Source organism: Enoplosus armatus, chromosome 4 (genome assembly GCF_043641665.1).
Source record: "Enoplosus armatus isolate fEnoArm2 chromosome 4, fEnoArm2.hap1, whole genome shotgun sequence".
Taxonomy (NCBI): domain Eukaryota; kingdom Metazoa; phylum Chordata; class Actinopteri; order Centrarchiformes; family Enoplosidae; genus Enoplosus; species Enoplosus armatus.
The window spans coordinates 2,250,561-2,275,607 of NC_092183.1; the positions used below are offsets into that span (position 1 = coordinate 2,250,561).

At 41.9% G+C, this 25,047-nt stretch overlaps 2 protein-coding genes across 3 annotated transcripts in view; both read left to right on the forward strand.

The window, feature by feature from the left end:
- The first annotated feature begins 572 nt into the window (after positions 1–572).
- On the forward strand, positions 573–10,848 carry mrpl1 (mitochondrial ribosomal protein L1). 2 transcript variants are annotated; one of them, XM_070904040.1, is made up of 9 exons: positions 573–618; positions 2,128–2,236; positions 2,482–2,749; positions 4,504–4,587; positions 4,956–5,027; positions 6,054–6,165; positions 6,292–6,392; positions 7,138–7,219; positions 10,676–10,848. In XM_070904040.1, exons 1-9 carry the CDS (start codon positions 588–590, stop codon positions 10,777–10,779), a joined length of 963 nt encoding a protein of 320 aa, XP_070760141.1. In that variant the 5' UTR covers positions 573–587; the 3' UTR covers positions 10,780–10,848. The 2 variants fall into 2 exon arrangements, with proteins under 2 accessions (XP_070760141.1, XP_070760140.1); XM_070904039.1 differs by having other exon boundaries at positions 588–618; positions 2,110–2,236.
- A 5,284-nt stretch (positions 10,849–16,132) lies between these two features.
- fras1 (Fraser extracellular matrix complex subunit 1) overlaps positions 16,133–25,047 on the forward strand; it is a 198,159-nt gene continuing 189,244 nt past the window's right edge. The window contains exons 1-2 of the mRNA XM_070904152.1: positions 16,133–16,220; positions 21,047–21,078. Of these exons, the coding sequence (XP_070760253.1) occupies positions 16,133–16,220; positions 21,047–21,078 (120 nt within the window). The remainder of the gene's footprint in view (positions 16,221–21,046; positions 21,079–25,047) is intronic.

Genomic DNA, 25,047 nt, shown 5'->3' on the forward strand with positions numbered 1-25,047 from the left:
AGTTTTTCTGGCGTTCCTGTCATCATGTCAAGTCGTGGAAAAGTGTTTCTAAACCGATTTTTAACATTAAGAACAAGATAAAACACAAGAGACTGTTTGCCGTCTAATCTTTGAAGGAATCGTATTGTGAATATAGCAGTTTGTATTCAAAGTTTTATCAAACTCCATTAAATTAGACACCGAGATACAGAGATTACAGAGGATCAATTCAGTTATTTTTTTTTTAGAATATATAGAAGCCACTGGAATATTCGGCATGCAGTTAATCCAGCAATAAAATGTTCTTGTTTAATTAAAATGTATTTCTTATCCATTTCTCTCCAGATTCTGGAAATGACTTAATGTTCTTATAAGTCAAATATTTATTAAAATAAGTAAAGATTGGTGCACCGAACACATGCCGAATATGAGAGCGGAACCTAACAATTCTATATGCATACTAGTTATTGTACGTACGTTTTGAGGATTTACCAATAGGTACGGTATTTATAGATTGGTAGTTTTTGAATGGATATATGGTTTTACTTCCCAGGTGGAACCGTTCAGCAGGTATCGTTGTTTCACACGGACCAGTGGTATTCCCAGAAATGGCAACTTGCACGCGGACTGTTTGTAAAGGTCAGTTGTTTATGTGTAATTTACTTTCGTCTAATTGACAGTAAACACTCAGGCCTTGTATTCGCTAAGAGAAGTACATGCTAATTCTTTCAGGTTACCTTTATGGCTTCTCGTTTCGGTTAAAGGGCAAAACAGTCATTATAGCATGTTAGCTTGCCTGCTGTTCTGTTCGCTAGCCCTTTGGATGACAAGTACACATAGCAGAACACCTCGCAAATACATGTAATTTATATTGTATCCTCCCTTATTGAAGCACTTCACACACGATGCAACATTACTTAAGATTTTATCTGAGTTATTGACATTCTCCGTTTAATTCGGCATTCATCTAATTAACAAGGCAGCTTTGAGTTCAATTAAATGAAGACTTTAATATGCTGTACGTCGTGGTGGGCGGGAATGAAAAGTGCTAACGAGTAGGTATAATCGATATTTGATTAAATTAAAGTGGTCTTTCTTGGTTCTTGGTGGCTTACGTGTATGCCGAATTTTAGAGTTAACCTAAAATATTAAATCAAAGATTTAAATAATGTTATTTTGGAGATTTGTCTTTGCTTATAAAAAAAATCGTATTTAACTGACAGATTTCTGAACGCAAATTCGGGCAAAAAAATTGAATAAACGAAAACGGCCTATATGAGAGGCTGCGGAATCTGGATTGCCCTCTGTCTCTGAGGATCCGTACTGTTAGGCATAGAAGTCAAAGAGCAGTAATACAGACAATTCGTATTAGTTAAACTTCGCACACATCAGTCTCTGCCGCCCAGGACGAACCATAACACTTGTGTTTTCATGCACACAGTCAGAGAAGCTGTAACAGACACATATGTACATCCACATTAACATGAGAATGAGTTTTTCCCAGCACCCTTCCCTGTAGGCATCCAGAGATTTATTACTTACAATTAACAAAAATATTTAGATTCATAGACTATGAGATTCGGGGAAAGTGTTTTTGATGGTAAACTTAAAAGTAGCTCTTGACTAGTGCAGAGTGAACAAGTTCACACAAGCTGTAAATTTGCATTTTGTCTTGCAAATCAGTGAGCTCGCTGTCACCGTGATAATAAATAATGATAATAAAGACAGACTTTCCTCCATAGGCAATTATTTGCAAATTATTCCAGTTTAATGCAAAGAACAGAAACATTGGAGGCGACCTGTGTCAGTTTGGTAGAGATAAGCCCTGATGTATATGCTTTAGAGTCTTTATTAACATGTCTCTGCATCATTTGACTCACACACCAAGCTGATCTTATTTTGTGAAGTTTACAGCTTGCTCGCATGGCATCCTCTGGTGGAATTAAACAGATACTTCTTGATGCACTTTTATGCAAGATTAAAGTGTTTTTTATAATATCACAGAAAACGACTCAAACTCTGCTTCGCAGTTTCATGTTGTGTCAGTAAGAGAGAACAGCATCTGTCTGTGTTAAATGCAGGTCATCATCTGTGCCTAGTTTCTGTTTGTTTCTTTCATTTCTTATGCAGCTTTTTTCTCTTTTCCAGTTCTAGCAGGATGCCAGAGGCAGCTGCTGAGAGCCGGCGGTCCCGCCTACACAGTCGTCTCACAGACTGCACCGAGGAAGCTACCTGTCAGGACCTTTGCAGCTGTCAAGTGAGTTTACAAACCTTTTATTTTAGTAAAACCTGCTTTAAATAGCTTCACCCAGAGAGGATTTTCTGACATTGGAGCTGTTTCAACATCATTCTGCTTCACCCACCAACAGTTTTGCACATTTAGCCCTTTGAGTTGTCTCTAGAACCAGTTTGTTGTTCACTAAGCAGATCAAAAATGAAGATAGAGGTAGGCCTGATGACCCAAATATTTCTCACTTCAACAACTCCCTTATTGTTTGTCAGGGCACTAAAGAAAGACAAGAAAGGGGACACAGAGAAGGAGGTGAAGAAACCAAAGAGGGTCATCGATGACAAAGATAGACATAAGCCCTACGGCAAGACGGCGTGGGCGCCTGTGGATGACGTGTACATTATGAGGTACTACCCCAGGACGATCTATGGCGCAGCAGACGCCATCGACATGCTGAAGAACTTCCAGCTGTTGGACTTCACTCCCCACCAGCAGCCTGTTTACATCGATCTGAGGCTGAACATGAAACTGGAGAAAAAGGTAAAGGCTAGAACACTGCAGTTGTGTTCTTTACATATGCTGAGTGAATGGACCCTGGATTAAGAGATTTGAAGTGTTGTTTGTAGTTTTTTGGGGGGGAAATTTTGCCTTTGTTAGATAGGAAACTGTGGAGAGCTGGAAGGAAATGAGGGTAGAGGAATGGGGGATGACATGCAACAAATGGTTGAGGAGTTTTTTCCCCGATTCACCCCTCCCGACAACCGGAGGAGAAATCTGGCCTGGGACCTTGCTTGGCCCAGATTATCTGTTAATGTAATGTCTGCTTGCAGACTCATCAGGGCTGCCCCGATCATTTCAAACATGTTTGATATTTAAAATCTGGATGATAACGTCAGTACTTGAAGGACCGAGCGGGACCACAATAGCCAATGAGCGTTACACGCTAAACGGTAAACATTCTAGCCCTTGAGGGTAAAGTTAGCTGGCATACTATTGTTGACAGATATTAACCTTAAAATTTCCTCCTTAGAACCTCCATCCTTCTTGCTGAAGAACAGACGACCCGCGTCTCCTCAACCATTTCTCATCCAGACTCGTTCATCCTTCTGCTTTTGTTATTTCTCACTGCAAAGCGTTACGACAGCAAGTTGTTGCACCACGTCAGTCTCCTTTTTGTTTACATCTGCGTCCTCATTAGATCGCGTGAGGCGGTGCAGTGCCCCCTCTGGCACGATAATCTTGTAGTGTGTGCATGTAGTCTGAGCCTTAAGTTAGAAAAGAAGTGGATCTTATGACGTATTATCCAACAACATTGGGAATAAAAAAGTCTTATACCTGATCTAAGCAGCCACACTGGAAGGTGGAGTGAATAGCCGGCCGTCATAGTGGAGACGAGCTATCGCTTAAATGTGGCATTCACAGTGTTGCGCTCACATGTTGTTGTTCTTGATCACATGAAAAGTGACAGAAATTGTTGAGTGACAAATGAAGAAAGAAAGCTAGAGGAAGAAGTTCAAACCTCGGCTCCTGTCTCACCTCCACACAGCTGGCTGATCACTGTGAAGTGGGTATGAATGTTGGATTGACAGAGGAAAGTCTGGTCAGGTCTACACCAAAAGCTGACTCTCTGCAGGTCCACATGAAGTCCACGAGTCTGAGGGGATGTCTGAACATTTCTCCGCTGTATCCCAGAAATCACCAGCTGCCTCAACGCTCTCTCTGGATCCTCAGAAATGAACAGGCCGTCCTGATAACGTTTGATCACCTGCCAAAGTGTCTGTCAGAGACTAATTTTAGCAGTCGGACTTGGCAGACTTGTTCGGCGTCTTTTTGTTTTCGGTACTTTCCCACTCTGGCTGTTACTGTTACGCCTCTCCTCCTCAAATCTGAGTGATATTTACTGCGTCAGGCTTTGCAACACGAGCAGTTTGGTTAATCAGCAAAAAACAGTGTGACAGAGGAATGAAAACCCCATGAGTTTGTTTCCACATCACAGGACTGAAGAGCTGCTTTGATGTCCTGACAGTCCACATGAGACAGACTTACTTACCACTTACAGTCTCCACAGTACTAAGCAGAACCAATGTTCCTATGCATAATGAATTAAGAACACTCCAAAGAACTAAAAAATGAAAGTGGTGGCGGAATAGATTTAATACTTGATTATCTGAGCTTGGCCTATGACTGACATCCCTCCTTTATCTTGTGTTTTCTCTCAAATCCTTTATTTGCTGGAGCATGCTGAGTGTGGATAACAATAATAATTTCATCTTTTTTTTTTTTTCTCCTCACAGAAAAAAGTGGACCCCTTCGTCAACACAGTGCACTTGCCGCACCCCTTCAAGACAGAGATGAACAAAGTCTTAGTTTTTACTGAGGTAGAAACTTTTGTTTATTTTCTTTTAAATCTTGCCTTTCAGCCTCACTGAATCTTAATTTCATAGCCTCTTGATTGCCTGTTGTTGATAAATTGCTTTAATGTAGTTTGAAGATGATTCAGATGTGCAGCAGCAGCACCTTTTATTTGTCACCGCTTGTCTGTAATGAATGGGATCGTGCGGCGACTGTTTAGATCACAGAAAGCAGGATGTGATTAATATTCCTGCCGAGCGGCGCAGGTTGTGGGTTGTAACTTAGAAGCGCATGTTAACGACCATAATGAACGACACTGGTGGGGTCTGCCAGGCTTTGACACACCCCAATCAGATTGAAATGGGTAACGTTGCCTTTCTGTGTTTCTCTGCAGGATGCTAATCAAGTTCAAGTTGCCCGGGAGAACGGAGCCATGCTCGCTGGAGGAGTAGAGCTCATACAGCCGGTGAGTTTGGTCAAACAAAGGTGCACCACTCACTGTTCAGATCAAGTTTAAATGGTCCCTCTGTGGAAAACTACCATCTCTCTCACATACTCAAACCTCTGAGCTGTGCTGTAAATCTAGCAGTCACAGGGCAGCTAAGCTTGGAATGCCTTGACCTAAACCTTGTCCACACCAGACCGTGGCTGACGGAGCCACCGTTTACACTGACGGAGCTGCTACATGGTCGGTGTAGACGAGGTGTAAGGCGTCACGGTGGATGTTTAGGATCCCGGTCTTGAATGGGTTTATGGGCTCATGTGAACGTGTCTCTGTTAGTTTTGGCTAATGGGACTCTCTGTACAATTCAAATCCCAGAAATTGTGCTGCTGGTTATGTACTGTACAGCTGGTGGACAAAAATAATAGAAACATCTTACGTCACAGTAACTGCAATACGCTAATTTGGTAAACATTCAGATTTTTTTAGGCTGTTTAATATCCAAACACATTTCACCTTGATGTTCATTTTCATGTAGTTTATAAAGGAAAATAAAGTAGTTTCTCATTAATGTTGCCTGTGAGTCACCTTCAGCTAATGTTACACCTACTGTAAATCCCATTATCAGAGGCAGCTACACCAGTTAGCACATGCTGCTACAAAATTAGCAGTTTGTATAGCTTTAATGAAGGTCTGGCAGTCACCAGTTTTGTAAGTGAAGGAGTGTTGGCAACTCTAATAGCACAAAGAAGCCAGACAGCTGCTGTGTGCCACGCTCATTTGGTTATTGGCTGCTAAAATCATTAACAGGATCTGAAAGTGTGTCAGAAAATCAAACAGGAAGTAGCAATTAAGTTGTTACACAGGCTGCACACCTGATAATTTAAACAGCGATATGTGCGCACACACATCAGCTTCGGCCTGTAAATCTATATCAACAGCGATTTGCTCCATTCATTCAGACTCTGTCTCTGTTTGTGTCTAAATGTCTTTTAGACTCCCTGCAGGAGTCTTTAACGTTAAATCGAATCTGATTTTATTCATTTCCAGATCTTAGATGACGAGATCTCTGCAGACTTCTACGTAGCAGTGCCAGAAATACTGCAGAAGCTTGTGCCGCTGAAAAACAAGCTGAGGAAGAAGTTTCCAAAGAGCAAGAGAGGTGAGCTGAAAAGCAACATGTCACCCTGGTCTGTCACTCTTATTATTGCTCATTTAGCAGCTGATGTGTGAATATATTCATGGCTGCAGTCGGTGCTGATCAATTCTCTTCTCTGTTGACACTCAGGCTCCGTCGGCATCCACATTCCCAAGATGCTGGAGTTGTTTAAAACGGGTCATGAGTACATGGTGGAGAGCGACTGCTACATTAGGACCCAGATAGCCATGGTACGTCTCAACAAACTGGTGCAGAGTGTGATTATTTTAGCTGGTAGTGATATCTGAGTAAAGCTATGTGAGGGTGTGAATCTCTCGGTCAACAACAACAACAACCAAGAGGAGGCTTTCAGTGTCCAGGGGAAAGGCGGTTTTACCTTTTTTTTTAAATGTTGCAAGTTAAAGTGGTCAAAGTTAAGAAAGAAATCCTGATTTAATAAGTTTGTGTTCCTAACAGGAAACTGGAACATTAAATCTGTGCACCTTGTGGGAAATGTTGGGTGCATTTAGGCATGAAACACAATTTAAGTCAGCTGTTTTGTCCCAGCGTGTTTTGTCTTTCTACAGTTGATCTTCCACCAGGCTACATTTTGAATTGCTAAAGAAAAAAAAATCAGCAAGGGAGTTTCAGCTGGTTCAGTCTTTATACATTCTGTATTATCTGTATGACGTTGAAATGCAGAAAAGACGAAGTTATTCACCATTTTTCCAGTCAAGTTCCCAGAACTAATATCTGTTGAACACTAAGCTTGGAGTTCCCAAAAATACAACCTCACCCGTTTCCCTTTGAAGGCAGCACGTCATGACGGTAGTTGTATTTACTCAAGTAGGAAAACTTATAGATTACAGAAATAGAAATGTAGAAGTGAGACAACTGAATTTCAGCTGAAAACAAGGAAAAACAAAAACATTATTCTATAAAATACATTTTGTGTAGTTACAGTAAGACTTGTGCTATTTTGTTTCCCCTGCGCAGCTCGACATGCCCAAAGAACACATCTTTGCCAACCTGGAATCCATCCTGCTTGATGTTTGCTCCCACCGACCAGCCCACATGGGTAGGTTCACAAAAACTCCCCAAAACCAACCAACACAACACGAGTTCAGCCACTGACATGAAAAGACTTCAGAGCTTCTTCTGTCTGCGGCAGCGGACGAACTCTCTCTCTCCGACTGTTTCGACAGCTCTTCAGGATATGACGGCACACAACGCTGATTGATTTGACTCCAACCTGAGTGGTCCTATCACACTGTAATCACTAGACTGCATTTAGACATTAGAGAAAACTGCTGGGAGGAACTCACATGTGGATGAAGAAGTGGAGAATAGAGACGTTCTTCATTGAGGTGTTTTATTGGAAAAACAACTCATGTTTTTATCCAAATTTTGCTGGAAAGAAGGAATAAGAGGTCACTGACCAGTGCGATGAAATGTTGAATTAACAACCGTACAAGTTAACTTAAATTTGAAATGAAATGCACAAGTCTGATCTTCAAACCTGGACCTTTTTTTATCTGCAACATGCGGATTGATGCATTTAAAGGAACACGTTTAATCCCATTTATTGGAAATCTTATTTGGATGTACTTCGGTGACGTTCCGGGCTCCACTGCACTGGTTTCCTTTCTTTTCAGAACGATATTAAAATCGAAACTGAACGTATCAAATCAAAATTTGGGTAATTCATCACAGTGAACATGAAGTCTGCGTTCGTTCTTGTCAAAATAACGTTATTGTCGCGAGGTTTCTGAACATTCGGACTGCGCTAATGTAACTCTGGGATGATCACTGTGATGGATCACACGCCTCAAGCGTTTCAGGAGCCAGCTGATTGATTTTCATAATGTGCAGGAATTAATGGAAACTAATGGCTGCCTGCAATAGTAGGAAAATCTGAAACTGTATAGCAAACACGTGCTGTTCCCAGAGCTGCTGCGAACTGAGCAGAGAGTCGAAAGTAGAAATGCAGCCTTTTCAGTGAGTTGGGAGTTAATTTCGGATCTTCTGTACAGTTTCTCCGCTCTCCGTTTGATAATGAGATGCAGAGTGTAATCATCAGCTAATGGACCCTCATTAGAGGGAGAGGCTTAAATGATCTAAAATATAATTGATTCTGAGCTTGCTAAATAAAATGTCATTAACAGCTCCCCCACTGAAGTAAACTGCAGAGCTTTCAGAAACACTGATTGAAGACCGTTTAAAACCAGTGGCCCTCTGTGACCTGGATCTTCTCATATCAAGAACTCCTTACCTTCCCATTCGTCTTGGATCTCTCTCTTGAGGACCAAATTGCCACTCAGGCATTCGTCTCTTCAGCAGGCCACTAAATAATGCTTTTCTTATTCGTTTTAACAGCCGTCTTTGTTCTGAGGTCCACTTGCAAAGGCAAACCGCTGCCACACTGGGACTAAACCTTCTGTGAAAGTGTCTCTTCTGGTTTTCATGATTCTCTCCTAAAAGAAGCACAAAGTGTGGAAGACGTTAGGCTTTTTTAATGTGAAATGATGCACCGAACAGTGGACAAGTCCATGGTGACAATCTTGTCCTTGCGTATTCTTTGGCCCAATAAAAGAGCTGCTTGCAAATTTCTAAAACTAGGAATCACTTGGAGAGCCAAGCCAAGCTCCACCAAGGTTGAAAACTCTCCAATGATTATTTTGATGATAGAAATAGTTTAATCTGGCACAAAATACACAGGTATAGACAATCGTGAGACACAAGAGCCAGATATTTTTATTCAAGTAAGTGCAGTCGTGTGTTGGAAAACCTCCCAAAGGAATCCTTCAGAGTTTTCTGGATCCATACCAAAAACGAATCACTTGTTTCTTGGCTCGTGGCTCACATTTTTGAGATGTCATGCTGATTACCGAACAAACAAATCAAGTGGGACCAAAAGGAAAACTTCCTCGGCAGAAGTCATTAAACAATCTGTGACTGCACTCGCGGCAGATGCTTCTGTTTTAAAGCGCTCACGGTAAACTTTTTGTGCAGTTCAGTCCTGGATGATCCCTGTGGGACTCTTCGCCGCTCGCCCTGCCGGCGTTAATGCTCCGCTGAACCCGCCCGGCTGCAGAGTGGAGTGAAACGTCTCACTCAGTGCCTCGTTCCAGCTCTGTAATTTTCATGGCCGAGCAGCATTTGGCGATGAAGGCGGCGCGTCGAGCCGAGCCACCTGGGCCTTCCTGAACTCTGCCGGCAGAGAGCCCTCTTTGACTTTGTGCCAGCAAACATTATGCAGCAGTTCAACTCCTCGACAAGAGGCGCACAAGGACTCGGGCAGAATTTAATTTCCTCCGCAGCCAGAAGTCAAGGATCAGAATATGTGAATATGTGGAATACTTACAGTTAACTTGAATTAGCCGCGTCAGTAGCTGGGAGTTTTTCTTCATTTCCATTAAAGTCTTTTAAAGAGTCATTTGGACCGAAGCTAATGGCTGCAACGTGGGCAGAAACGAGAAGAAACTTCACATTAAATGCTTAAAACTAAGAAAAGAGCGCCGAAATGCAGCGAGTGGGTGAGGGAAAGAAAAACCCCAAGGGGCTCGTGGGAATTATTCATGACAAAAAAAACACAACCATGTGCTGATAAATAAAGACCTGAATGCAGAAAAGTACGAGACAACAGGGAAAATGATGGTGAAATAACTATTCATAAGTAAGTTAAAAGTAAATTCATGAGAGAAATGAAAGACTGCGGGGAGTCTGTGCATGTTTTCAAGTAAAAGCGAGGAAGAGGTTGTGTGGGTGAGAGAGATTTAACATAATCTCATGCAAACGGATGCTGGGCCTGATATGTATTAAAAGTTTTTAAAGCTTTGTTATCCAGGGAGACTCGAACTTCTCACAACATATATTTACAGCGGTTCCTCTGCAGAACTGTCCGGTGTCGACGGCGTACAGAAGGTCTGATATTAAAAGTTAGATGTTGTTCAGTCAGTTCACTTCTGGTATGACGGAGGTTTCTCTCTGAATGCTGCTGCAACATTAAAGATCCCCTCCAGATATGGTTTGAGATTATTAAATAATAATCCGTCTGATATTGTTGTAGGATGTCTCCTATTTACCTACATACATACAGAAAGACCAAATGTACCGATTGTAGCTTCTCAAGTGTGAGGATTTGATGCTTTCCGTGGTCGTACATGATGTTAAACTGAAGATCTTTGGACAGTTGGACAAAACAAGACATCTGAAGACATTATAAAGGAACGGATAATCTGTTGATCGACAAAATGATCGGCAGATTAATCGATAATATAGTGGTTAGTTGCAGCCCTACAGTGAATCAAAAGTGATAACGGATGAATCAATGGAGAAATTACGTTTCTGCTTTAATGCTCAAATACTTGTTGGCTGAATTCTAAAATATTATTGTTGGCTTTTTAAAAGTTTTGTACATTTTGTTGTCCTTAAAGTTTTTCTTCGTGTCATTTTGTCCTTCCTGACTTCACACCTCCAAGCTCTTATGACGACACGGTTTTCTCTCTCCTCTTCCTCCTCTTCCTCCCCTCAGGACCTTTCATCGAGCGGGCGATCGTCGCCAGTCACACCAGTGAAGCTCTGTGGTTCAAGAGTGAAGACCTTTTGCCGAAACCAGCAGAGGAGAAGGAGGAATGACCTGTTTCAGATTGTGTGTGTATATATATATATAGATATTCACTGTATTGAATAAAGTATCTGTTCTGAGTTTGTCTCCTGAGCTCTGGTGTCTATTGTTTTTTGGGGGGGGGTTTAAACCCAGGAGAGTAAAACGAGGACAAAACATAAAGGTGACCTGGTGAGAACAGTGACTTTTACTCATAATCGCCCTCTACAGCCCATAAATCACTTCATACTGTTGCTGTTTTACAGGACGTCTGGAGGTCCATAAAAGCTCTAAACAGCAACAACCTGAATTAATACTTAAAGTATTTAAAATCCACCTGTTTCTCCTCCAGAGCAGTATGTCATGTCTGGATTTACTAGACGCAGTTCGACCTCGTGGCCTTTAAGAACTCATGTTATTTTTAAAATTCTTTCCTTTTCTAGTTCAGTTACCCCACGTTCACTCACAAATATCCCCATTTACACCGCTCTGTTTTTATGGTGTAACTTCTCTAACAAATCTGTTCAAAAATGTAGGCAAAGTGTTTCATTCCGCTTGCTAAAGCTAAAGTTTAAAGAAAACCTTGTAAAATATGAATATCTGTGTACTGTGATTGACTACGATTCTCCAGATTTAAAAAGTGTCCTTGAATATGATAAAGTTCAGTGTTTTAGGGAAAACATTCTGTGATCTGAAAAGAAACAAGTGATTTCTTTGTGTGAAATCATTAATCGTGGATGAATTCATGTTATCGTCACCTATGAAGAGACCGAACTCTGAAAGTCTGAACTCAACATCAGGGAAAGAAACCTGCCGATCATCCTGAACACTCCTCATTTTCATTATTATGATCTGTTTTGGACACTGCAGATTAATGCACGTGGGTCAAAATGCAAAACACTTTGGGCCATTTCATGTGGTTTACTCGCAGCAATTGGTTTAACTCAGGTGCAGTACAGACATCTGAACACCAGGAGGCAGTATTGACATAGCCTGTCCTGCTGACCCCTGTAGAGATGGATGGAGGGCCCCCTTCGACCTGTTGCTGCTCAGTCAGACATATGAATATTGTCACCAAAGGAGAAGTTAGATTTTTCTCTTTTCTCTTCTTCACATAGTTTATTTTAATTCTTAAAGGCATGTGGGGCCACCAACATTTGAGGCTCTCTTTCATAATTATTAAACTGATCTTGCGACCTTTGTTATAGTGTGTGTGTGTGTGTGTGTGTGTGTGTGTGTGTGTGTGTGTGTGTGTGCACGGTGACGACTCCTGGCATTTTCAAACATCTTGAAGGCTTCTTGGATTTGAGGAAGACAAACGAGGCCTTAAAAGTTGCTCAAAATGTTTGGATGACTTTGAAAGGTTCTCATCAGTTCATCTGTCCCCCCCCAGGAGCCCCCCCCCCCCCCCCCCCCAGAGTCAACATTCACAGGTTTATGTTGAAATATCAGCAAGTGTGAAACGGATTTCACCAGGCGATTTCTTCACAAATACAACTGAAGCCCGTTTGCCTTAACTCCCAGAAAATGGCAAAGTTTAGGTGAATCTTTCATCAGTTTTGAGTTTAAGCTCCTTTAGCTGTTTTTGCTGAATTGAATGATATCTTTAATATTTCATGCTCAGGATTAAACCAGTGAATTTAAGCTTTAACTGAAAACAGTTTTTAAAGCCTATTAAGGAGGCTGAGATTTGCTCTTACAAAACCCCCCAACAGCATTATTTCTGCACTATTCTGATAGTATGAGCCGCTAACAACACGTGACATCTAATGACAGCGAGAGTCCAGGCGCCTCTTCAGAATTACGCATCCATCCTGTGATGCTGTGCAGGTTGATATTCAGAGTGAGATGGAGATAAGTTGGAACTTTTATTGGTCCCTGTGGGGAAATCAAGCTGTTGCAGCAGCTAATGTAATAGGATTTGGCAGTGGAGAGAAAAGAGACTATTAAAAGAGGCAATGAAAATTATGGAAATAGTAAAAATGATGAAACTGACTTCAATGAGTTTCCTGTTTACAAGCAGGAGCTTTAAAAAAGTAGTTTGTTGTGTTGCCATTTTGACTCTTATAGGCCTTTATTCTCCTGTGTGTTTGCAATCTATGTATAATACTGTTACTCTGATTATATTGTGTAATTGTTTTATCATTATTTCGGTCAATTCCTGGAAGATGTTGCTTCTTCCTTTTTGACCCTGTTAAAGTTTAAAAAAAAAAAGATTGAGGCTGTACGTTATCGCAAAGCCCTTTGAGGCAAATTTGTGATTTTAAACAATATAAATAACATTTATTTGCAGCCTGGGACCTCCAAGGGTTCCTGAGAGTGTTTCAGGGTTTGCAGCAATAAAGAATCACTTGATTTCACTTCCATAACAAGAATCCTGCAATTATATTTATAACACGTTAAAACAAAATCGATTGATTTATGTATTCATAATTCCATATTATGTCACTCATGATGTCAGAAAACCTTCATTCAGGGTTCATTAGGACACATCCGGGGTGGTGAAATGATTGGGAGGTCATTTAAACTTGCTGCTTTTCTCTGTTTTATATCATTATAAACTGAATACTTTAGGTTTTGGACAGTTGGTGTAATGAAAATAAATGATTTGCCAGAGTTACAATAAATAAACTAATAAATAAATGAAACAAAATATTATGTTAGACAACAAACATAACGAGGCAGTCCTGAACAAGTCCGACACTATGACCACGAAGGTCGTATTAAAGTAAGACCTAGTATCCTAGTATCTTTCTGCACAGTCTCTCCCAAGGTTACCCAGCATCTGAGAAAACCATTATCACAAACAGTTACAGCGACATAACTTTCATTCACGCTCATTAAAAAGCTCTGTGAACGACAAAAATAAAGCAACAGAAGAAGTATCTTTCATCTCTGACCAGAGCTCTTGCATCAAACATGAGTAACTTTATAAAAAAAGATCTAATTGATATTGTGAAAATGTCTCTGTGGTGTCAACCGGAGATACATGAGCATGAATCCTTCCCTCAGTTTACTCTCCGTAAAAAGTCAGAATAAAGTGAGTTCAATTATCTGCAGACTCCACAGGAAGAGTTGTCCTGACTGACTTCTGGTCATCTTGCGGAGGTTACTGATCACAGACTGGAGATCAAGGTCCACCCAAATGTTTTAATCTTCCGCTGCATCACCGGGTGTTTAAGTAGCTGCAGGCTGCAGACAGCAGCAGCAGCAGCAGCAGCAGCAGCATTAAAGCAGAAGAGAGAACGCTTGTTCAAAGGCAAAACTGATTCTGATCCCTGTTTTTGGCAAAGGACAAAAGGGCCGAGTGGAGATCAGGTTACTGCCATGTGACACTGAGGAATCTCAGTCCTGCACTCCCTCTGATTAAACATTAGACTCACAGACAGACAGAGAGGAGCTGCAGACATCCCATAATACTGCACAGTTCAGAGGGATATTATACAGACGTCAGCTGAATTAAACACCCTGCAGCTACAATGGATGAAAAATAAGTTCACCAGAAATCATATTGTAATACTTCATGAATACGATATGCTATTAATATACAATAAGTTCACTGGAAAAGCTCCACAAAGTCCCTATAGGATGATAACAGTGACACCAGCGGAGATAAAGATAAAATACTCAACACCCGTGAGTTACAAGCGTACTCAAACTCACCATTAAATGTATGCAGCATACTGTTTCACGAAAACATAGGAATGTTAATAATGGTAACCGTTAAAAATGTCGTTAAATAAGATAAAGCAACCATGAGCTGCTGCCACGGCTGAGACAGTGATGTAAAGGGGGTAAAAACTGCTATAAAGTAAAGTTAAAGTTCCTGTTAACTCAATATTAAAACATTTAAAAGTTCACATAACACATGTTTTAATGACACCATAAGTAATAAACATTATGTTTTTATAATCACTTTTACAACTTTACCACAGAGTTGGATATCATTGCTCTGACGACATAATGTAATGAAGCAATAGGTGATGAAATATGTTTATATATCAAAGTCACTATAAAACTCACATTTAGCCACTTTTCATTCACTGTCAAGAAATCTGTGTTTCCACACCTGCAAAGCACCAATTTTCCCAAAACTCACCCCGACTGACCCCCAATCTACAAAGTCCCTTTAAGTATGTTAAAGTGACATACTGTATGTCTGTGAGGACTTCAACCCAAAGAGTGAGAATTGTTTTAATTTGAATCACTTTTAGAGGCGTGGAGAAATGAAAATGTTAAGTATTATAGAGGAAAAAAGAAAGAAGGATTGATTTATTGTGTGAAGAGTTTAGTTTTCTCACCCTGGTAATTATCTCGTGAGCCCTTCGACCCCTGGTTTGGAACCACGGCCTTACAATTTGAATACTTTTGAATAATATATAACTGCTAAAATGGTGTGGAGTGCTATATCACCACCCTATAAACTAGGAATTTAGATTTATATGTAATAAGAATATAACAAGGCTCATTATGGAGGATAAAGTCACACAAACTCCCTACAGGAGACTAATAATGATATAAACACCATGAAGTAAGTTAAGGTCAGTATAAACACAGCACACACTGAGTATCACAGACTCAGCTGCATAAGAGGGATGTTATAAAGACTCCAGGTGACAGATTTGTGTTTCAGGATGATGAAGTGAGTAGAAGCTCGTGTATTGTTCCGGCTGCTGGATTAAAATGATGAATCCCTCTGATTATTTTACATTCATTCACCACAAAACCTCCAGAAATTGTTTTAATCCCCAAGGAGCAGAGTCCCCATCACGTGAGATCATGATATCTGCGCGGTGGGAGGTGGAGGTGGGGGGGGGGTGCAGCAGAGGAGAGGTGGGACGTCCTCCTGGAGACAGAAGGGGAGGACGAACAAGAAAAGAAGAAGAAGAAGAAGAAGAGGGAGTGGGGGCTTCGGGGCGGACAAGAAGACCGCTGCACCGCAAGAAGTGACTTCAAACACCGCGCTGAAAGTCCCGCCGCCTCCCCGCAGCTCGGCGTCATGCGTCTCGGCTTCTGAAAGCGTCCCGGCTGCTGCTTCTGTCGCTGGGGAGAGGACACATCACCTTGCATCTGGTGATTTCCTGCCAGACTTTTGAGCCCGACCGGCAGAGCAGTGAGCAGGCGGAGAAGGAGGAGGTGGACACTTCTCCAGGTTTCGGGACTGCTCGGCATTCCAGCCCGGAGCGCAGCGCTCAGGAGTCGGACCCGGTGCGCTCCGTCTCTCCGCTCCGCTCCCGCTGCTTTGAAAGATTCCTGGATCTTTCCTGGTTGTTTTCTTGTACACCAGGACATCAATAATGCACAGTGAGAGCTGCCTTCATTTGAGCTAGAGAGTTAAACACAAACACACCGCGCGTCTCCCCCCCCCGACTGGATTTGGATTTAATGCCCTTTTTGGCCGCGACCATGGGTGGATGGTGGATGTTTGTTGGCGCTCTGGCTGGGATCCTCACCGTCCCCCGTGGGATACATGGTGGGTATTTTTGGTCTCTCCTCACCAAACCAGTTGTTCGAGTTGTTATGTAGGTCAGGGGTTATCAGGGACCACCATGCACACTCACACCAGAGACCCCAAATCTGATCCGATTTAGTTCCAATCCGCTACTTCTTCAGCACTGAATCATAAATCAGTCCATCCTGCACGTAGAAATCTTATAGGGGAGGGAAAGTTGGGTCCAGGATTGTTGTGTGCATTTTCTGTGTGGAACAATTTCCATTGATCCAGGAAACTGTGAATGTGATTTATTCCTCAAGTTGCCAAGCACAGTCTGGAACTCCCTCCAGGACCCCTGGAGGTGGCCAGGACCCTGCTTTGGGCCCCCCATGAGCAGGTTGTTGTTTCCCAGGGATGAGAGCAGAGATTAAAATGTGTACCATTCCAGCTTCAGGAATTGCAGTTGAGTTTTAAAGTAGTGGACTTAAAGTAAGCTCTTTCATCCACACAAACCTGTGATGATTTAACATGATCCATCATCCAGTGGGAGCAGCACCCTCACTCAGATCTGTCAAATGTGTCTTCTAATTGTGTTCACACCCCAGAAAGCATTGATGAGGTGATTTGCAGGTGAGTTTCTGTGTTAAAACTGCGATAAATTTGGTTGAAAGGGAACGTTTTTAATGTCACTTGTCGTCATTGCTGGACACTGAAATGCTGTTAAAACAACAGTTGTATGTGTCCTAGCTGAACATGAAGTCGTCACATCTCTTCAACTTCAAAGTCAGTTTGAGAACGTCTAATTCAAAGAAGACAAAGGCTGGAATGACTTCAGGAAACTGCCTCTAAGATACAACATTCGTACTGTCATTATCAACCGAACTGATCTCCTAGACGAGTGGGACTGTAATCTGCCCCGTGGATGATAATTCAGCAGATGCTCACAGCCGCATTCAACAATCTGTAAAGGAATCTGAATAGAAAAAGCAACATGTGAAGTGAATGTGTTGTCTGAGTTGACCTGTTGTGCCTTTTCGCTCTCTGAAATATCTCAACGCGTCTTCTGGTCTGATTCTGCCTCTGTGCCATTTAAATATTCATAACTCTGCATCAAATCTAAAAGGTCTGCCCATGCACAGCTACAGTATTCCCATCAGTGGAGTTATAATGCATAAGACTGTCAGGAGCTGAATCATAAGCAGGCCAGCACATCTGCTACTGAACTGACCCATTCAAGGTTTAAACTAGGTTTAATATCACAGCCCGGTAGCTGCAGGAAAGAGTCAGGCGCATGTTGAGATCTGGAAGGTGAAAGTTTCTCTGCTCACATGCAGCAGCAGCAGCAGCAGAACCTGACACCAGACTTTATAACAAAATCATTAGCATCCTCCCTTCATCTCGGCATGCGTCCAATCTGCTTGGCAACACTTCAATTCAATACAACTCAAACTTTTATAAAGCAACAAACTCCTTCGCCTCCTTCCGCTGAGGAGAGAGCACGTTGGCGTCGGCGAGCCGAGCAGAATCCTTATGAAAGTTGAAATGTTAGCGTCATTAAGTGCTACTCGGTGGTTTGGATGGATGCTGAGGTGAAGAGTGAGAAAGAGTAAAGTTGAGTTTAACTGACATGTCTGTTGAGTCTTGCTGTGAGCATCTGCAGAATTAAACCAGATTCTACTCTCGCTCAGCGTTGGTCCCCTTTAAATTATTCGTTTGACTGCTCTTCTCTTCCATAAAGCATCCATTTGGTGATTTGCAGGTCCAAAGATGTCAAGACGTCCAGTTAAATTTTGGCTAAATAAGGTGTTTTAAAAGTCTAGGATACATAAAACTGTTGTTACAACAGCATTGACTTCACACATTTCAATGTAAAGCATGTCCGACCTGCAAGTTCACTGTTTAAACAACCGTGAAAACAAAATTTAGCCCAAATAAATGCTTTCTGGGATACCAACCTGACTATTTTAAGTGCAGGTGCTGCTTTCCCAGCAACACAAACAGTTAAATCTCCACTTGATGATGTATAATTGAAGTAAAAATCTGACACAACTTCATTAATTTCTCAAAATGAAAAATGTGGTAAAGTGTGTCGGCCTACTTCTTTTTTTTTGTTGTTGATGGTCTTTGATGATGCCTGTTTCTTTCAGTGCTGAGAGGTGCTGAGCTGATGAGGCATTTAAGGCTTGATCACAAGAAAACAGTGTTTGACATCTCGAGATTCTGTTGATAAAAGAATCAACTTGTCAAAATGAGCAACAATTCTTATCTCGGGTTTCCTCCTGTGATTTTTCCACCATATACCAAACCTCCATTCAAAATGTATACATTTTTAGAATAAGCTGCATAAGAGTAGTTACTCCAATAAAGGACAGAGGCATTGTTGCAGGTCTGAGCTTTCTGTTTTACTTAGTGATGATGGTTTTAAAATAAAACCAAAAACCTGAAACTGCAGCAATGCCTCCACAGTTACTGTTCAAAATGTCTAACTGGGCTACATTGAATACACACTCACTCTTAGATAAAATGGCACACTCAGTAAGAGCCACCAATATTTAGTGTGGTGACTGATGCCTCAGAGTCGAACAGAGTGTTAATAATTGTGTAATATCTGAACTGTTAATTGGTTTTTGGAGACAGTTTTCTTTAGCAGAACTGAACTGCAACGTGAAACCACTTCTGTATATCTTCGCTGAACTGATTAAACTGCCAGATAGTATTTTGCAGTACACTGTTTCTCCCATACAGAGGGATAAAGAGACAACAGCACGAAGCTGCAGCATCTTGTGTGAGAATACAACTCTAACTGTGTTCAGTGGACGGAGACCATTATGGTAAATGTTTACCTCTTGCTGTACTTTCCCCCGAGGCGTCTCAGATTTCTCCCGTCTGGTTTTGTGAGGCTTAAACCTCCGGCTGTGCTGAGGCTCGCGTCCATCCGTCTGTCTGTGTTTTCTTAACATTTAGCCTTCAAACTGAGTCGAGATAATCTGCCATTTCGGTCTAAAGGTTGCATATTTTCTGGTTTTTAAATTTCAAGAAGCCGTAATGGAAACTGGTCGTGAATATAAATGTGGGTCAATGCTCTCATTTAAGGAGCTGAAAGACAAAACAAAAGAGATGCAATGCTGACTTCTGATTGGTAGTGGTCATGTCAGGTGTTCAGGTACCACAGGTGAAAGTCATATGTATTTTATTTATATAGACAGTTTTAGGTCAAGGATAGGGTGTATGTGTCATTTAATGTTGTTTTCTTTTAGAGTAAATTACTGCTGCATTTGTCTTGTGAATTTCTGCTAGCATTAGCGAAATGCTAGTTAGCATCGATTAGCGTGTAAATAGCCTCGTGGGGATTAGTGTTTTTGAACATTGGATATGCCACCGTCATTTGATGGTAAGTCTGGTTACCTTGACGAGTAGCAGACTTTGCTCCAACACACAAGTACTGACTGACAATTAGCTTCAGGGGGTTTTCTTTAGCCAAATAGTGCTAGCTTGTTTTAGCATTAGCGGGCAGTGTTGAGTGTGTGTGTTTAGGTCAGATTTACTCTTATGTGAAAGTAATCTTGGTGAGCTTACATACATTTTTAAAGCTTTGAATTTGCCGTTCATGTTTGTTTGATTTAGATTTAGACTAAACAGTGACCCGACACCTGAGCAGGTCTGTGGCATTCAAGCAAAAACGCTAGTCAAGCTAGCTAGCTGAGATTAGTTTCTAGCCTGAGCAGTTACAACCTGAACGTGAATGTGACCTGTTTAAAGTAGCTGAGTGTCTGCTCTCTGTTTGAACAAGGGTAGAAATGATAGGAAGTTTGCATGTTTAGAAGTTGTCTAGGCTGTCTAAGTCATCAGTCTAAGTTGGACTTTGTCAGGCTTAGCTCAACATGATTAGCCCCAGCTATCCCCTGTCGTCTTCTGCTATACTTTTGTCCGACTCAGCTGATGTTAATGGACGTTGAGCTAAGAGTAACAAAGTATGGCTTAACTTGATGAACGTTTATCCAAATATAACAATGTCGAGCTGCATTGGGCTTTCATGGAAACCCCAAAATAGCCACATGAAACTGTGTTTATTATATCACACAGGTGATTTTAAAGCTGCAAATATATGGAAAAAAGACTGCTCGCTATGTTTATTAGCATCCCTGCACGTCTGCAAGTTAGTGAACTCATGCATGTGTTATATAATTTCATCCAACAGTTGGCAAATGGGATCCCAGAAATCCTTTTCATTAAAAGTGCATTCAAATTGAACCTGGAAAGTTTTGAAATGATGCGTAAGTTGAGAGGAATCATAAGTGCATCAGCTTAGTGGAGGCCTCTCAGTTCAGATGCTGATTGAGTAGAGACAAGTGCACAACTGCATGAAATACTGCTACTCAACTCAATATAAATCAATGTTTAACAACATCTTCATGTGTATGTGATCATACATGTGTCAGTGAAATCGGAATTCCTGCAACATGAGACCTTTAAAGTCCGGTGACTTCATGCCTTAGCTTCAGGCCGGGGAGATCTCGGATAGTTGCTCCTGGATTATTCTCCCACCGGGATTCAGAATCAGTTTATTCACCTGACGTCTTTCTCCGTGTTGCGAAGATGCATCGACCGCTTTCAGAGTTTGACAGTACGCTTGACACTAAAGGATTACAGGAACTCACATCCGAGAGTTTGAATTTATTCCTCATCTTTCATGAGGCTGATCTGCTGTTTGACCTGAGCGTCTGCAGGAATCATAATGACAGATTTACATTATCCCTTACAAAAAAATGGTTTCATGACATATCAATACCAAAAGGTGAGATCATGACTGGACTCTAATGCTGTCTTTCTCTCTCCCCCCCTCCTTCATCTGCCTCTCATCCTAGGAGCTTGTACCTACGACGGATCGCTGTACGCGGTAGGTGCACTAACCCTTTCTTGTCCTGTTTTATCGCTCTAGTATCGCTGGTTAAAATTTCCTCCCCGTCCGCTCACAGAATTAGGATCTTGTGTCCGTTTGTAAAGCCTGGCATTTGCTCATGTATTATTCACAGGTTAGTATGACGGACGGTTGAAGCCTTTAAGTGTGCGCGTGCGCAGAGATAGGTGGTATAAGGCATATGTATTATCAGTCGGGATTGCTGCACATCCTCTGCTGTCTGAGATGTAGACGAGAAGATGTGTCTCATCTATAATGCATGCCTCATACTGGCTTTGTGGATGATAATGGCGATGGGAGAGCATGATGCAGCTCGGCAGCAGGCCCGGCTGCTAAAAGAAGAGCAGCCAACTCCCGCCGCTCTGCCGATTGAAGGTTAGGCTCTTTTCAAAGTTAGAAAGAAGTTTGTGATTAGTTTTATTCTAGTGGTTCTGCTGGGTATTGGAGAGCATTCAGGGTTTTTGCTCTGAGATGTGCTTTTGTTTTATGTTCTTTAAACCCTGCTGCGGGTTCCTCATATCCTGGCTTGCGACTGATTTTAATGTTTAAAGTTGTCGTGTTTGGCTCGAGGCACCGACAGACGAGGAGTCGCCTTGTTCCTCTCAGCCGAGGCCGGCCCACCGTCATACTTCCAAGCATTTGCACTTCAGATATGAAGTTTGAAAGAAAGTGGCGTTTGAGACGGAGATAATAGTCAATATATATATAGATATTTTCTTTACTGAGAACATCTGCAGAACATGGACAGAATCAAAGAAAATTAACATTTATTCCCCTCCTCACTGCTACAGTTTGCCAATAATGTGGTGTTATTTGACATCACCCGTCAGCCGACTGTCAGCACGTTCATGCCGATAAGATGGAAGCTTCTGTCTAACTGCAGCTACGGGAATAAGCTGTCTGAAGAGTCTCAAGTGTATGCTACGCTTTTCTTTGAACATTTTACTTATTTAGCTAGTTGTCCCAATCAGTTTTTGGCAGCAGATAATTCAAAATGTGATGTGTGTGGGTGTGATGGTGGGTCAAGAAATATGCAAGCCAGATTTAAGTGGAGGATCTGGAGGGTAAAAGACGAAAGGCTGAACAGTTTGAGACATTCAACACCGGCACAGGTTGTACTTTGAGGTAATTCAGGCTGAAGATATTTCTGTGGAACCCAAGTAAAAAGGAAGGACATTTCTGCTGTGCACTTTAGAAAAACACCACTTGTGTCTTGCAACAACTGGTAATCTCTCTTAAAAAGCCTTAAACATGGTTCACAGCGGTAGAGTTGTGTTTCCCAGGCAGAATAATGACGAACTCCTGCTTCGTTCCCGCTGTGTTATCAGCATAATTACAGTAAGGCTTAAGACGGTGAGCAGTAACATACCTACAGCTACCTCCAATCCTGTAAATGCACGAGAACACATCCTGCCTCCCCGTGTTACTTTTCCCCCGGCTTTGATGGGGGATAATTGTCAGAGCGAGGATGTAAAGACAGAAATTGTTCAGTCAGTGTTTTAGGAGGGAAGAGGGGGAGGGGGAGGGAAAGGAGGGGGTTTGTGGGAAAATGGAGAGGGCAGTGAGACAGGTGGGACGTCCCAGCATGTTTGAACACAGTCGGGAAAAGGCCCTTCTGGAGTTCAAAGTGAAGAACTCCCCCCCCTCCAACACCTGGAGTGGTGGGCAGATAGGAACAAATGGAAAATAAAGGAACTCAGATTAAAGTGCAGGTCTCAGTGGAGGCCTGCAGGCATCCCTGTGTGGTTTCGCCTGTGATGAAAATAATCACAAGAGCAAAAACAGGCTTCCCACACATGATCAGTTTCCTCTTTCTTCTTTTTCCAGACTTTAATTTCTTTATTTAATTAGCTTTGGTGTTCAGCTTGATTTATGCCAATAATAAGCATTGATTCTGATCATTCTTCACAGCCAAATTAAAAAAAGACATAAAGGCACAATTATATACGTGAGATGACAGGCATTTAAAACGCATGTTCGGGCAGTAAAACGGTGTTTTCCTATATTTTTCTAAGGTTTCTCCAGCAATTTTAAAATGTTTCCAGACCTGAAAATAACCAAATGATTCTTTCATGCATCTCCAAACTTACCTGCAGGAACCCTGGATAATGGCTTTCAGGGTTAAAGTAATAGTGTAGCTGGGCCGACACTGTGCGGTTTTATTAGTCTTTTTACGTTTCTGTATGTTTTCAGTCAGTGCGTTGACTTGCACTTCTGGAACCTGGTTACAGCTGGCTTTCTCCAGTAAACTGATTTCTTACAAGTCATGTAAACAAGAAACCTGGTTTCTGTAAATGGGTTAGAGGATTGGAGAAACTTGATATCACCAGATACATTTCTCCTGGAGAACGCAGATTTCTTGGCCATGTATCCGGGTAAACAGTCATCTAATGGGCTTTTTTTTTTACATGTTCACAAGTGCATGACAAGGACTTCAGGCAGTGAAGACCGACACAGGTCTCTAACCATGTCACTGCAGTGCATGTTAACATGTTCTCCGATCTTCTTCTCTGAGTAACCTGGTTACTTAACTGTAAACGCAGTGATTGACACAGAAGGCTGGAAACATGTGGACAATATGGTCTGACTACAGTTACCACAACATTTTACTTGAATGATACTAAAACAAGCAATGGATCTTTTGACAGCAGCCACATGGGAAATTGGTTCGGGGAACTGTTCAAACTCCAGCGCAGCCAAATCAAACTTTCTGATATGCCAAAAATCTGTCCGATCGTCCAGCAGCCGCCCTGAGCACAACTACATGGACATACAAACTTTTTCTTTTAAAAAGCAGCTCATCACTGTTGATTTTCAGCAGTGGGTTTCAATTGAGTTTTTTTTTTGCGTCACTGGAAGTTTTTTTCCCCCGAGACTAGCATTTTGTTGGTCCCGCTCGTCAGTTTTCGGAATTTGTTAAAACAAAACTGTTGGTTTTGGTATTCAAAAACCCATATAGCTCAAAGCGATGGGTATTTGTACACATGGTACAACGTGTGAGATGGATTAGTCCTCCTCAGTCTAGTTCCCACGGCTGCAGAGGTTTGGATTGATCAGACCTTCTCATCGGTTCAGCTTCCTCTGACAAGTTGCGGGGGGCCAGGGGAGACGGGGGTTTGGCCGATCTTCCACATCTACACTAAATCATTCACCAGTCAGCTGCCTCCCAGCAACATTCAGCCCTGTAACCTGATGGATTAGATCAGACCCACAGAGGGTTGTGCTCACCGTCACCCTCAGGTCACCCTAAACATCCCCACCTTGTCAGCTGGATGCTTACATCATGTACTAAACATGGCTGCCAGTGGAGGAAGAAGCTTTCTTTACATGGAGAGCAGGTATCACAGACAACAGGAACAGTCTCATCTCGGGATTTGTCAGTTAGAGATGTTGAGTTTTCATTAACTTTTTGAAGTGATTTAATGGCAGCGATTTTTAACTGAGGGGGCAACTTTTCTAATTCAGACTCTGACTCATGTTTCTATTCTGCTAAATATATTTTCTGATGAATCATTTCGTCGATAAAACATCTATAAAAGCGCTGCCACAGACTGCGGCCCAGCGCTGGGACGGTGACGGCTGATGGTCGGCTCAGCGTGTAAGGGCTGTAAAACTCTCCAGATAAGGGTTTTTTTCTTAGAGAAGAAAAGTCGGCAGTTACTTTATATTTCATGGTCAAATCTTTATATTTTAAGTACTAAATAGTCGTCAGATAAATGCACCAATACCTCAAAAATGTACTGAAGTACTTGAGTAAATGTGGCTGTATCCTCCTCCTGCAGCCACGAACCCACGCTGCCCAGTCCTCTAACCCAGTATGTACAGTACAGTATGAAGCGGAGGGGATTGTGGGTAAAGGGTACATGTGTCCGGACAGATTTAAATAACTCCAGACCTCCTGACGTATTTCAGCGGTGCAGTGTGCCACCAGGCCTGACATGCTGCTGA